Here is a 14,427-nt window from a genome sequence, read left to right as displayed (position 1 = left end):
CACTTACACTTTCCTGTAAAGAGAGTAAGAATTTTAAAAATTGGTATCTTGGGTCCTCTCCAAAGTAAGATGGAAGTGCTACAAGTCCCAGGGAAAGGGGAAAATTCCCACTTCTCTTGCAGAGCACATCTTGTTGAGGAACAGGCCAAGAACATGCTCAAAGCTATGGATGTTTAAATTACATATTTGACTCCCTTCAGGCACAGAAACTTGGAGGTTCAGAGGAGAAAAACGTTTCTATGGCAGATTGAGTGACTGAAAAACATCTCTAAGGCTTAAAGACACTCAAGGCTGAAACAGGGCTGAAAGTGATCAGGTGAAGAGAGGGAAGCCTGGTAAAGTGGCCAATAGCATATGGCAAATTAATTCTTTTATGTAGGAGCTCTGCATGTATGATTTCATACATTGCATTCAATGATTCCATGTACAGATCAACATCCAAGTGCAAAAAATCTAAGGAGCTGTGTGTTGAAGGGGTAATCTGCCACCCCTTAGTGCTTGGATTAGTGGGCAGCTCCTCAGGAAGCTTGTCCCAGGAGCTGGGTGGTCTGTGAAGGGGACCAGCAGCTGGGAAGGCGGCTGATGCCCTGGAAAGCTGGGAGCAGATGGGAAGTGGAAGGATGGATGTCAGCAGGGGAGCGGCGTGGGCAGCGCTTTGTTCCGGATGCTCCGTGCTGAAGGCAGGAGATTATCGCTTATGTGAGCAGCAGATATATGGGCAGCAGCTCCAGCTCCACTGGATGCTCTGCTTACCCTCATAATCCCTCTCCCAGGTGATGAGAGCAGCTGACCCAATGCTTTCCCTTCCTCTCTGGAACACAGAGCAGTGTGGAGCACAAGGTAAACAGAGCAACAAATCGGTTTGTGCCAACCTCGGCATAAAACACTCGCTACACACAGCCCATGACACATGAAAACTGCTTCAGAGGGCTCCAGTTCCACATGGCTCAATGAGGAGATGTCCCCATCCTTCTGTTCAGCCAGAACACTGAGGAAATCCCACGACACTGAAGAGCAGTTCTGCTTGCTGTGGCGGCTCTGGCTGTTGCATGCTGTAAATGCAGCCACTGAGGCTGTGCAGTAGTTCCACAGTACATCAGGAGCAGACACTTCTAGTATCACACACTACAAGCAGTGCTGCCTCCTAAAAATTCCTTCAGGTTATGGCAGCTTGGGTGTGAAGCAGGTCCTCAGGATTGCAGTCTTGTTATCTGATGCCAAAAGCTTTTTAGAGCTATTTTTTTACCAAACAAATTCTATAAACAACACATGAAAAATCTCCCAAAATGTACTTGCATCCTTACTTATTTATACATCAGTGAGTAACTCATGAAAGAGGGCAGACAAACAGGAAGAGATGGGTACAAACAAGGTGCCCAGGATTCTAACATAGGCATGGATTTGAAGAAAAACTTTTGACTTTGAAAGATAAGACTGCACAGTCGTCTGAAAGCCTTATGATGTCATTTCACTCTTCCAAATGCACATCAGCAGCCACAGGAGAGATTAGTGGTTCAGAGCCTCACCACAGAGATCCAGGCACAGCCCTGCTGAGTTTGCTGTGGGCTTTTCACAGAAATGGCTTTATCCTTGTGTAGGAGAGCAGGGGCTGCATGAAGGCATTAGAGGAGACTCCATGCAAAGCAGTAATTGGAATTAAAGGCAAAGCCTGGAGAGCTGTGCTCCAAGGGCTAATCACAGCTGCAAAGGAAGGTTGTCAGTGCAGACCCCAAATCCTTCAATAAGCAAACTTGATAGATTGAGGAAAAAAAAACACCTTAAAAAAGAAGCCCCCAAGTTTGTTAGTGCCCAGTTTACTTCTAAACACTGTTTGTCCAGCTCTCTAGCCAAATGCAGGGCAGGCTGATCACATCCTGCAACTACAGGCACCAAAAAGAGTTCATGTTTCCAGCTCCTACTGCCAGCACTTGAGTTTGATAGAATCAGGTCAAAATCAGTCTTGCTCAGTCTGACGTAATGCAGCTTTCTGGATCCTACCCCGATCACCAGGATGTGAGACCTCATTCTCCCTTCCCACAGCCAAGCTCTTAAAAACTGCCAGGGAAGTGCTTATGCTGTATGTTGACATATCGCCAAAAAACCCCAAACTTCAGGTACAGAGATTGTTTTCAGAGGGGGGAAGCACATTTCCTACCACCACAGAACAAAATAATGGAAATGGATAGTCTGCTAGAGCAGGCAGGTACCTTAACTGAGAACAACTGAAGTTAACTGCACTCCCAAAATCTATTAAAAGCCAGTACAAATCTTGATGTCCTGGCTTATCACGCTGTAAATAAAAATAGAGTGAACAGAATATGATATCCTCCTTTCCCAGCTTTGGCTCCCACAGAAACATTTGGTGGTGTGCACTGTCACAATCTCTTCTCCATCCTCCTTCTCAGGTAGATTCTGCAAGTCAGAAGGTCAGGGGGATACAGAATTTTGCCAGTCAATCAGGGCTGAGAGCAATCTTAGCTAAAAAAGACCCAGGAACTTCCAAGATAAAGAAATGCCTTCAGAAACTTCAAATCCCATAAGGGTTCCTCTATTCCCAAGGGGTTTAAGCAGAGTGAGCTAACATGGTAAGGACATGGTTAAAGGAATGTACTGAGGCTGTTTCTACAAATGGATCTGCACATATTCCAATCAGTGAGGTCTTTTAATTGATGAAAGCTTCCTGTAAATTCAAGGGGCTGCACAGAAATATCTGTCAGGCCTATTAATGCTCCAGCACATCTCCTAGAATTTACTTGGGGAAAGCAAAGACCGATGCACTCCCAAATTACAAAAATAAAGCCACAATCCGTCTGAAATCCAGGCTGAAAAGTCAGCTGGCTTTGGCACTGGGCAAGCACAGGCAATAAAGCAGGAGCTCTGTGCATTCACTGCTCTAGCCAGCCTGAGCCCCTGTGACAGCAGCGAGCCGAGCGGCGCTGATTGCCACCAGCTAATTATAGAGCTGGGCTCAGGGCAGAGCAGCCTGCTGGGGCCATGTGAAGGCAGCAGCTCCCTGACACATTCACCAGCAGCTCTCCAAAAATGACCTGAGCCTGCCCCCTCCACCTCACAGCCCCACCGCCGGCCGACCGCGCTGGGAGCGGCGCAGGAGCCCTGGGGTGGTGGCCTGTTGGTTCTTGGATGCCTCACAGGTGGGAAGAATGATGTGCAGGACTCCATGATATCAGAAGGCTAATTAATTACTTTATGATACTATATTACACTATAAGTATATTAGAGAATATTATTGGTATTACCAGTATTGTGGATGGGACGTGCCTTGGCTTGTCTGGCCCCTGTGGGTGAACCAAATAGTGGCAATTGTGGTGTTTCACCCCAGAGAGAGTTTTGGCTAGCTGGATGTTGCAGCTGGGCACACGGAGACAAGTCCAGGCATGCAGGGGCTCAGGTGGTGGTGAGATGGAGCTTCCTCCCATGGAGGTTTCCCTCTGCTGGAGAAGCTTTAAGGCAATAGTGAAAGAAGAGAGTATGTTCTGATGCAGGGTCTCAATCCAGAGCTTTATTCTGACCCACAGGCCTCTGAATCCAGCAACAGCTCCAACAGAACTCTTGACTTTGTGGTTGCAGGAAGCCACCAACCAGGTACAGGAGAGGAGGTCTCAAGGGACAAAGGACACCTGGATGGCCCAATACACCCCCCAGGGGTAGAGGGCATCTTTTGCATCTGCCCAATCACCCAATACCCTTCTGGAATGCCAGGATTGACAGACAGTGCTCAGCAGGGGTCAGGGTGGGGAAAGGAGGCGTGAGTGACACACCTGGGAGGGAATCTTCAGGGGAGAAACCCGGCGTTCTGAGGTAAACCATGAAATCACACCGCAACAAATATTACACTAACAAGAACTGTCACTAACCAACTAACTCGTGGCTGTCTCCACACAGACAGTCCACACAGCTTGGACCCGATAGGTTAATTAACATAAACAATTTCTACTAGAATCTAATTAGTAAATCCTTTCAGGTAAACAACTTCTTAAACACATTCTACATAGGAGTAGCAAATGAGATAAGAATTGTTTTGATCATTCTTTTCTCTGCTTCTCTCACAGCCTCTCTCTGTTCAGAGGGCATGTGAATACCACAGTGGCCCGTGGCAGCTCCTCCAGCCCCACGTCGTGACAGGGAGCACCTTGATGTAAAAAAGCTCAGGGCATGTTATGGCATGGAGAAAGGGACAGGTATCCCAAGCCACTTCAGATCTGGGGAATCTTTTGGAGGAAGAGGAGCCAGACAGAGCTGGCAGGGCACCTGCTGCCTGCAGCAGTTTCCACAGGAAGGCAGGTGACCAGAGAGCAGCACAGCTACCAGGCTGCACCCCCTTCCCTGGAACACTGGCCCTGAAATAATAACTGCTGCTCATTTATTCTCCAACCTCCACTGTTTCCCAAGAATGAGAAGCAAAATAAAATGAGGAGGTTATTCCTCAAATGTTTTCCTTGACCTGGAGAAAGCAACAGCTTGCTGCAGACTTCCTGCTGGCCTGCCCTCGGTCAAAGCAACGCAAAGGGCTGCTGCACGTATTTCCATCTCAGAGTTGTTTACAGAGTTTTGTCCTTCCCTCAGGCACTTTCCTTCCCAGTATTAGCAGCGATGTGTGAAGATGCTTTGGTATCAGTACCCTTTTCCTGGAAGTGTTCCAGTCCCTCAGCCCCAGTGACTGCTCTGAAGGGCAGCATTAGCCCCAGCCTCTGCATTTCTCACCCTGTACAGGTCTCCCAGGTTCCTTTCCATACAGAGCCAGGCAACAAGGCACACATGGATTTGCAATTTGACTCTGCCAGAGTATCTCTGTAAGACTCATATTTAACAAGATTGTTTTCCCTGTACTCGTGATAAGCAGGCAACCAAAATGATGCCACACAACCTTAAACATTAAAGACTGCAGAACAAGACAATTCTAAAGAGATACTTAACATAAAATCAGTGCTAAGTAGATGGGGAAACAGGGATGAGGAAGGAATGAAAAATAAAGCCAACAAGATAGCACATCTTAGTTACTTTTCTATCCACGCAAGCTGCCTCTCTTGGAATCAATTCTAGTTGCACCTAAACTAAATCTGATCAAAGTTGCTGTAATAATTTGTATACTTAAAGTATCAACTCATCAGTAAGAATGAAACACAGTCAGCTCATCAAACGCTTCTCATTATTACAGTCTTTCACAGCAGGAGCCTGCATCTCCCATCCCTGCAGACATCTGCTGTGCTCATCAGAAACCCAAAGAGAAAGTGGCACGAAGATTCTTCTCAGGATTATTTCAGTTTGAGCACTTGTCGGTGCCACACACCCCATCTCCAATCTCCCCAGCTGTCACACATGGAGAAGTGCAAAAGTACTATGAAAGGAGCCTACTGCAAAACCCACACACTGGCAAGGGATTTGGGGACCTACATAGCACTTGAACCTACATTTGCCTTCAGTCTGTGAAATAATTTAGCTTTCAAGTCTGTGAGGCCTTTTAACATGGGAGCTTTCAGTGCCAATCTTCCTGAATGCCAGCACCTAGTTACCTGCTTTTGAACATTTTGAACATAAAGGCAGGAGTATGGCCATTTTAATGTCTGCTGCTTCCCAGCCTCCAACATCCTTATTTTTATGACTGATTTACACTTCTCTGCATGATTTTTGCCTCATATGAAGATTTTCATGTTAGGAACTTGCATTTACACCCCCATTGTTTTGGACAATCACTTGCTGTTCCAACTTGACTACAACCAAACTGAAGACAGTGTATTAGTAGCACAATCACTTGCTGTTCCAACTTGACTATAACCAAAATGAAGAGAAGAGAGTGTATTAGTAGTCCATGAATTTTCACTTCTGCAGAAAGGCTCCAGATAGCTCTGTACAAAAACATTTTTATAGTTTTTACTTCATGTATAGCCACACTTCCTTGGATGCTGCATTCACAGATGTTCCAATAAGCAACCAAGGAAGTACAGTCCTGGTGAAACCAGCAACAAATGGAGGACCCACATGGGTGTCATTAACAGGACACTGTAAAAGCAAAAAGAGATGTCAAGTAGGTTTCCTTCTTTTTTTTTGTTTCTTGCTCTTGGTTCCTACTCCCTCTGAAGGAGAGGAGGAAGCAGAGGACATGCTTATTAAAATTTGCAGCACACAAGTCTGGAGGGAACACAATTACACCAGAGGACAAGATTAAATGAGATTATTTCATCATTTGAAGACATGCTTTGAAATTCAACACGGCCAGAAGTATAGTTACTACAGGCACTCAGGAGCAAGCAACAAAGAGAGGTTGGGGAAAACTGTTCTGAGTGTTCAGACAACAGCTCTTCAGAGGAAGATTTGGAGTGTGGCAGGCTATAAGGGGAACATGCCTTGGTGAAGTCATACTGTTATGAAAGCTGAACAAGCTGGGATTACTAAATACAGGAGCCCACATCACCTACAATACAAGTCATTCTCCTGCTCTGCTCAGCTTTCTGAGCCCTTGGATGAAGAATTATCTCCCACACTGAGTACTTTAAGTAAATAAAAGGGCACCAAAGGAAGAGAGTACAAAACCCAGGAAAAACATCTAGAAAATAGGACTTGTCAGGAGGCAGTACAGCAAATGGCATTGTTTTTATCTAATGAGGAGAATGCTATGAGCAGGGTGATAATGGACTGCTATGTACATAGAAACGTGCTACAAAAGTCAATAGAACGATCTGTTCTCTATAACCACAGCAGATAAGGAGTAATGGGCTGAAATTGGAGCAAGAATGACTCAGATCAAACATTATAAAAACTACATATAATGATAAGAAAGCACAGGAATAGATTTTGCTCAGGGTAAATTAACAGCAGTGGTGCATCCCTGAAGCACTGCTGATCATACCCAGGAGCAGCAAGAGGACCTTGGCAATCTTGTGGCATTCTCCCCCCATCCCATTTTTTCCCACTTTTCCATAAATCTCAAGCTGCACAACTGTAAGCTCTAAGAGCTACCACAAACCTCAGTGAAGTTTGCATGCATTGAGTACCTCATTAGTACCAACCATTAAATCACAAATGATTTGTGCTATCTGGTCAGTGTGATGGCAGGGAAGTGCCTTTTACTAAGGGCATGATTCAGCCAACATAGGATTAGCAGAAGAGGAGAAATTTCAGCCACATATCACTCTCAGCCCCCAGGAAAGCCAACAGAGACAACTGGCCATGGTTAACACCTGTTTTGGGATAAAGGTTGTGCTCTGTGCTGGCTGGGCAGGCACCCTCAGGGCTGGCTCAGGGCTTGGCTGGAACAGTGAGATTTCTTGTACAGGTAATCAATACAGGATGATTTGTCTGTGTGCACTGAAACAGTGACCTGTGCACCCAGCTGATGGTGTTCACAGGGGTCCAAGGATGAGGGAAGAGACAAGGATCTGACTCCATGTTTCAGAAGACTTGATTTATTATTTTATGATGAATATTGTATTAAAACTATACTAAAAGAATAGAAGAAAGGATTTCATCAGAAGGCTAGCTAAGAATAGAAAAAGAAAGAATGATAACAAAGGCTTGTGACTGACCGAGACAGTCTGGACAGCTGGGCTGTGATTGGCCATTAATTAGAAACAACCACATGAGACCAATCACAGATGCACCTGTTGCATTCCACAGCAGCAGATAACCATTGTTTACATTTTGTTCCTGAGGCCTCTCAGCTTCTCAGGTGAAAAAATCCTAAGGAAAGGATTTTTCATAAACCATGTCTGTGACACCCAGCCCCTCAGCCAGAAACCCATGCTGACACTTCCAGAAACTTCCTCATCAGAGCAGCCAGGGAAGATGCTGCACAGCATTGGCAGGTCTCAGATTTTACATTTCTCTTCTAAAAAGATTTTGGCTGTAACCTTTACTACACAAGGGAGCAGAGCATGCTTCAGGGTTCTCATTGATGTTATTTCATATGGGATGTCAGTATATTTTTAGAGAAACACTTCTTTGAAAGATGTGCCATTAGCTCTGGATCCAGAGCCTTTTTTTATTTTTATTTTTTCAAGACACAACTTGGGAAACTTCCAGACAGGAACAGCTCATGTAGTATCCTCAGTGGAACATCAGGCTTAGCTTGTTGCAAGTAAGAAAAGCAGAACCCTTCAGATTACATTTCAGGTTTGGGATCTGCCCATTTGCACTGGGCTCTCTCCTGGTGGGGCATGGCCTCTCTGGAAAACATTACAAAGCCAGGGCAGTGCTGTCCCACAGCTCACGGGCCTTTTGCAGGGGGCAGGAGTTGCTTTCTTACACCCCAGCATTCATTCCAGCCCCCTTGGGGCTGGGAGGGCAAGGAAGGCATACACAATTCCCCTACTGTGGAGCACAGAGATAATTTCTCCTAATTAGAGAACTCCAAATATTTGGAAGTCAGCATCCATTATTATTCTGGAAACTTCACACGGCAATAAAAGATGGGTTGATTCTGGCAAAAATTTTTCATAGCAAAAGAGCATTATCAGGCAAGAACAGAGACATTTTTCTGTTTTTCAGTGCAGTAATGCCAAAAGATACATTACAGTCAGTCAGGCAACTCCTCTATCTCTAAGGGGGAAGAAGGGCAAACTTCTAAATATGGAAATTCCAAATGAATTGCAATCAGATATCCCCCCTCCTCTCATAGATGAGCCTGTGAAAAAGATTTATGATAAAAATGGCACAGAACATCAACTGAAAAATAACCATGAATTTGTATTCAGCTGCATCTTTCAGCTGCCAATACAACTTGTGTGACTTCTCTTCCCTGAAATGGCTTTGGAGGGAAGGAACAGAGAAAGGAGAAAAAAGAGAGAACTGAAAAAAAAAATTGTCCTGGAACTGACTTTGGGAACAAATGCTATGTCAGCTGGAAGAAAGCCAAACTTGAGTTGAAATAGCACTTTGCTATATTCAACTCCACAGATTTTTCTGACTGGAGATGGCTCCACTCAAGGACATTGCCATAATAATTGGGAACATGCTGACATCTGCATCTGAGGCTCAGTCTAGTCAGAAGTTGCAGTAGGAGAAAGAGGCAGTGAGATCACGCTTAAGGACCTGGAAAGCTTGCAGTCAGGACAGCATTTTGGGGAAGGTTGCCTGTTTAACTCCAGAATTGCTGAAAATACTGGGAAACAGAAAGCTGATCCTTCACTCAAACCCTTGTCTCAGCAAACCCAAGCTACCCACTTCACTTGATTAAAATGTAGTTAATTCACAAGCTTTGCTCAGGCAGTACCACAGACTATATTTGTTGGCCTGTTGCTGGGACAGGGTGATTCCTTCACCTGTTTATTAATTTTTCACAGGTCTAGTTATGGTTGAAAGATTTGCTTTCAAAAAGCAGAATTCCTATCTGAGATAAAACCACAAGGCTTAACAAGTAACAATTTGAGTCATGCTCTCTTCTTGCCATCAATTTGCAGTGTTGGGAGCAGCAGAAAGGGAAGATGCAAAACAGAGATGATGCACAGATTTGTGAGAAATTACTCATCAATCCAAACCCCAATATGCAGCAGGGCCAAGAGGAATTTAATTTCAAATGAAAAATGTCCAGTCACCAGCGCATAAAATTGCTTCTCAAGAAGTGGCATTTCCAGTTGCAGACTGTGTTCTGTTTAGACACAAAATCCATTGTATTTCTCTTCCCCTTGGTATGCAGTGCACACATGAATGGGAGCTGCTGCTGCAGAAGCTCATTTGCTCCCAGGGTTGAAGGTGATCACATTCCTTCTAATTACATAAGAAAATTCCACTGTCATGGTGATCTTTGTGACAGGAACAAATGTGTAATGCACGGGAACAACAGGGCTTTGGGACCTCAGCAGATCACCCCACTCTGTTCAGAGGATGCTGGGACCTCTCTTTCTCATACTCAGTTCCAAACACATCAGGCATCAAACAGGCCCAGCTGCTATTTCTGCCTTGCTTCACTTGCTGTGATGTGGCTTCCTTTCAGTTTGCTTCCCTGCATCCATCCATGATGAAGGAAAAAAGGTAACAGGATTTATTTCATGCTTGTTCTAGCTATGTGTACAGGATCCACATTCCCACTAAAATACAATAAATAATTGGTTTTCTGTTACTTATCTCTTTGATTTGAAATTAGGAGTCACTTTTATTCATTCATAGTCCATGAAGATAAGGGCTTGTTCTGCCATCACATGTGTTGGTTTAGCATGGCTTCAGGACACAGGGCTTGCTGAGTTTGTTTGAACTTTCTTTTGGTTACCAGGCCTCCATCCAAAATGTTCTTCAAATTTCCTCTTTTCCTAATACTGGCAGCATCATAGCCAGTCTCCTGCAGTGCCCACCAAACCAAAAGCTGGTGAAACTCTAGAAGAAAGCAAGATTTTGCTTCCAGCACATACAAAAAAAAAAAAAACAAAAAAAACAAAAAAAAAAACAAAACAAAAAAACAACAAAACAAAACAAAAAAACAAAAAAAAACCCCAGGGAAGTAGGATAGAGAAAACAGGTTTTTTTAGGAATATACCCCTGCTTTGCAACTGACCGTGATTCTACCTGGGACTGTCTAAATCTAGAATTAGATCTTTGTCTTCCAGGACAAGTGGGCAGCCAATGGGAGGCTCAGAGGACAATAATAGTACAGTACAAGAGATGGGCATCGTCATTCCTGTCATGGGGCTCCGTGGGACACCAAGGTAGGAGCTGCTTTGTCCTGCTCCTGACTTGGCTCACACAAATGGTCAGGCACTCATCCCGGCCAGGGTCCAGCAACCTCCTCCTGATCTTCATTTTCCTCACTTGAAAGAGTTTGGCAGCACATGAGTTTAAGTGCAGAGAGGGTTTCTAGGCAGCCGTGCAGATGACCCTGAAGCAATGAAAACCAGCCAGGAACCTTTCCTCAGCAAAACCACGTTTGCTCCTGCAATGTTACATTTTCTTTGCTGTCTCCATCAGGGACTGATTTGACCTGACACATGACCTGCAATCCTCACCAAAACTGCCTTTTCTCTGTTCTGTGTTTTCCTTTCAGGCTGACTGTTTGATCTCACCTTTGCACAGAAGTCTCCAAGGGCAGAGGGCAAAAGGGAACTGCAGGAAGGATGGAGGAGAGAAAAGTCACACCAGCATGTGGACAGCAGCACAGACTGCAGCCCACAGCAGAACAGTCAGGGCCTTCTCTCACTGCTGGGGACAACTCACGTGGCAGAAGATGAAAGTTGGTGCTGTGGAACTTTACATTAATCACTGTCTGCCAGGAGAGGAGCTGGAGTAGCCTGGCTCTGTCAGTGTGGAGCACAAGGAATCACTCCGGGGTGCTGGTTCCTCCTGCCATGGGGATGTGCTGCATCAGCAGTCCCAAAAACAGGACCATGGCACAACAGACTTGGAAACTGCTGCAGTTAAAGCAAGGAAGGATGCAAAATGACAGGATGTAAAAACAACACCCTCCTCTTCCCAGAAAACCACAGAGCAAACTCACAAGATCTTGAACAGGAAGGTACTCATGAATTCAGTAACAAAATTACCTCATATTGTTAAAACATCCCTCGTTGTCCCCAAAGGCTGCCACTGTCTCACCAGCAGAGCAGGCGAGGACACTGCACTCATCTGCACATCCCCTCAGCACTGAGGATGCACCACTGCACCATTTTAGGAGAAACACACTGCATTAGCATGTCAGGTCTCAAATGAGCAGCCTTTTAGATCAGGGCAAACCCAGCATTTTTGGTTTAAAACAATTCCACTTTGGGAGCTTCTCATTCATGGGGTTCCCAGAGCATGCACCATTCCCTAAAAAGGTGAGCTGGCTATTGCTTCAGAGGCAGCTCTGCACAGGCCATACTCCCACAATGTGCTTCACATTTCTCTGCCCACACCAAACCCCCCTCTCAGCCTGGAAGAGGGCAGGCACCAGATGCTCTCAATGCAGCTCTCTGTTTCCTAACTCAACATTTCACAGCCAAAAATAAACCAGCCCCAAACAACTCACTGGTTTGTAGGTACTGCACATCCTATCTGTTTCATCATCCAAAGCCAAGCTCTGTGCTGCAGGAACACCTCAAAAGAGAAAGGTTCACTGGGGTAAAGAAATGCAAAGGCAAATTAAAGAGGACAGGGGCTCTGCAAGGAAAGCACTCTGGCACGTCTCCTCCTCAGTGGCTGGGTCCCCTGAGCAGAATACAAATGAAGAGCATCTCTGACAGCCCCGTCTAACATCTCAGCCCCCTTCAGCAGCCACCCATTGGGCTCAGGGCACAGACACAGTGCAGGCATTGTCCCAAATACACTGGGCACAAACAGACTGAGAGCCAGGCCCACAGACAAACATCACCCTATTGAGACTGAACACAGCCTTAAAAATATACTAACAGATCCAGCTATTAACATGCCTGCACAGAACAGAATAGGGGCAGAGCACTCAAAGTGCTTGTTCATTCCTCATCCTCCATTTCAAGCTATAACGTCACCCTGTAATTAGCTGAAATAACCTCTATTCTGCTCAGCCTTCCACTGATGAGAGGCTCACAAGAAGCATGAATCGTCAGGAAAGGTTTTAAAAAAACAAGCAAATTTAACAGCAACGACAAGAGACATAAAGCACTTGCTTTTTCTTTGTGTCTTTTTTGTTTTGTTTTTGTTTGTTTTGTTCATTTTTGTTTGTTTTTGTGTTTGTTTGTTTTTTTAATCTTGCAAGGGCTGATTAGCAAGGATGTCACCAGTTTGGTTTTGTGAGCTACTTCATAAGAATTAAGTGGGAATAGACTCATCCTAAGTGGGAAGAGACTTTTCCAAAGCTTCAGTTTTAAGACAAAATGACCATGGCATTGCTAGGAAATAAATGGGCAATACATTCTTAAACAAAGGTACATTGTAGAATCCAGCAATGCTGAGCTTTAAAATAGATTTAGGACAAAAGACCTAACACCAAAGCAAAAGAATTAGCATAGCAGAATTTCCATAAGAAATAAAAAGTTGAGGATGTCATATATTTTACTGACTGATCATCCTTGCAAAAAAAAAAAAAACATGGGTGGGAATTAACTGTGGGCAAATGAGGGAACCTACATTTAAATAGCAGATAATTCACAAAGTTTTTTTCCCCCACCTCTGTTACTCTGTGAGCATCTGATTCACTGGGCCTTTTGTGTTTTTTCTTTAATTAAACATTTCAAGCCATTCACCACATCTGACTAATGAACCCTGCATATTTCATTCTTGTTCTGTGTGCAGATGGGTTGTACACACAACTGTGAGCACTGTGGTTTATGATGCATAAAAAAACAAATGTCGATTCGAAAAGTAAGAATAAAAATCTAAAGCAGTTTCAGAAGCTTGTGAGAAATAAACAGTCTGAGTGCTGGGAAAGCTCAGGCTGCCAGAAAACCAGGAAAACCTCCAATAGTCATGAATGAAGATGCAAAAGATAAATACACCGGGATAACAAAATTATTATAGGCAGGAATTGCTCTTATATAGAAAATGATGAGCTGCACAGGAACAGCAAACTGTTCTCAATCCCAGATCACATTCTCTAGGTGCTACATTTACACAGACTGTAATGAGAAACACAGGTTTGATTAAGCTTTTTATTTAAAGAAAGGAGCTGATAAAACATGAAAAAGAGAACCCCACATCTCTGGTATGCACTGCCCCTTCTTCTAGCTTTGCTTGCTCAAAAATCAAACACAGAGAAGATTAGTTTATTGGTTGGAACATAGAACCAATTAAATAAATAAACAGCTTGTCACTCTGGCTTCAGAGTGAATCTAGCGGAAATTTTTTTCCCAGGAAACCTATTTTGGGAAAGCAATAAACCACAGGGAAGGGCAAAGGCTAGAGAAAAGGCTAGAGGCATAAAAAAACCCACCTGGAGACACTGTGCTATTTCTGATGTTATTGAGGATTTTTTTGGGAAGGAGCCTGCAGGAGCTCTATGCTCCAGCCCTCCTACAAGAGCAGCCACAGCTCTCAGGTGCCTGGGCATCTCCAGCCAAGCAACCACGCTGCTGTTCCCATCCAGACATCCATGGTCTGTGCTGTTTTTCTTCAAACAGAACTTTTTTTTCCTCTATTATTTTGCTCCTGATCTCTATGACTACAGAAAGAGAGTGGATTCCTCTGCAAAGGCACAGAGCAAGGAAGCTGTGCTTGGGCTTGATGGAATTAAATCACTGGTGAAGGGTCCAGTTCAAGGTGCACCATTACCACCCACCCCCGTGAGGAGGTGAGGAGCAGCCCTCTTTTGCTGCCAGCCCAGACTCCACAGCAGAGAAAATCACTTTACACAGTACATAAAATGTTTCCTTTGGCAGCAGTTATGAAAATGCCATTCATCCTGTGCACAGCCTGTATGCTCCAGCATAATAAAGAAGGTGATTGAACTGTCTTTTAAGGAGTTTACTGGGTCACATTTCTCCTGGACCAAGGCCAGTGCTCCCATTATTCCCCAGCGCTGGGTGCACATTGCAC

General features: G+C 44.5%; 1 protein-coding gene across 1 annotated transcript in view; it reads right to left on the bottom strand.

Annotated features, from left to right (window-relative positions):
* TSPAN7 (tetraspanin 7) overlaps positions 1-11,983 on the bottom strand; it is a 58,981-nt gene extending 46,998 nt beyond the window's left edge. Inside the window, exon 1 of the mRNA XM_031060180.1 lies at positions 11,948-11,983. Within this exon, the coding sequence (XP_030916040.1) occupies positions 11,948-11,968 (21 nt within the window). The 5' untranslated portion in view covers positions 11,969-11,983. The remainder of the gene's footprint in view (positions 1-11,947) is intronic.
* Positions 11,984-14,427: the final 2,444 nt, after the last annotated feature.

Source organism: Geospiza fortis, unplaced genomic scaffold (genome assembly GCF_000277835.1).
Source record: "Geospiza fortis unplaced genomic scaffold, GeoFor_1.0 scaffold20, whole genome shotgun sequence".
Lineage (NCBI taxonomy): Eukaryota > Metazoa > Chordata > Aves > Passeriformes > Thraupidae > Geospiza > Geospiza fortis.
Note: the sequence above shows the minus strand (reverse complement) of the source record. Positions and strands in the feature narration are given on the sequence as shown.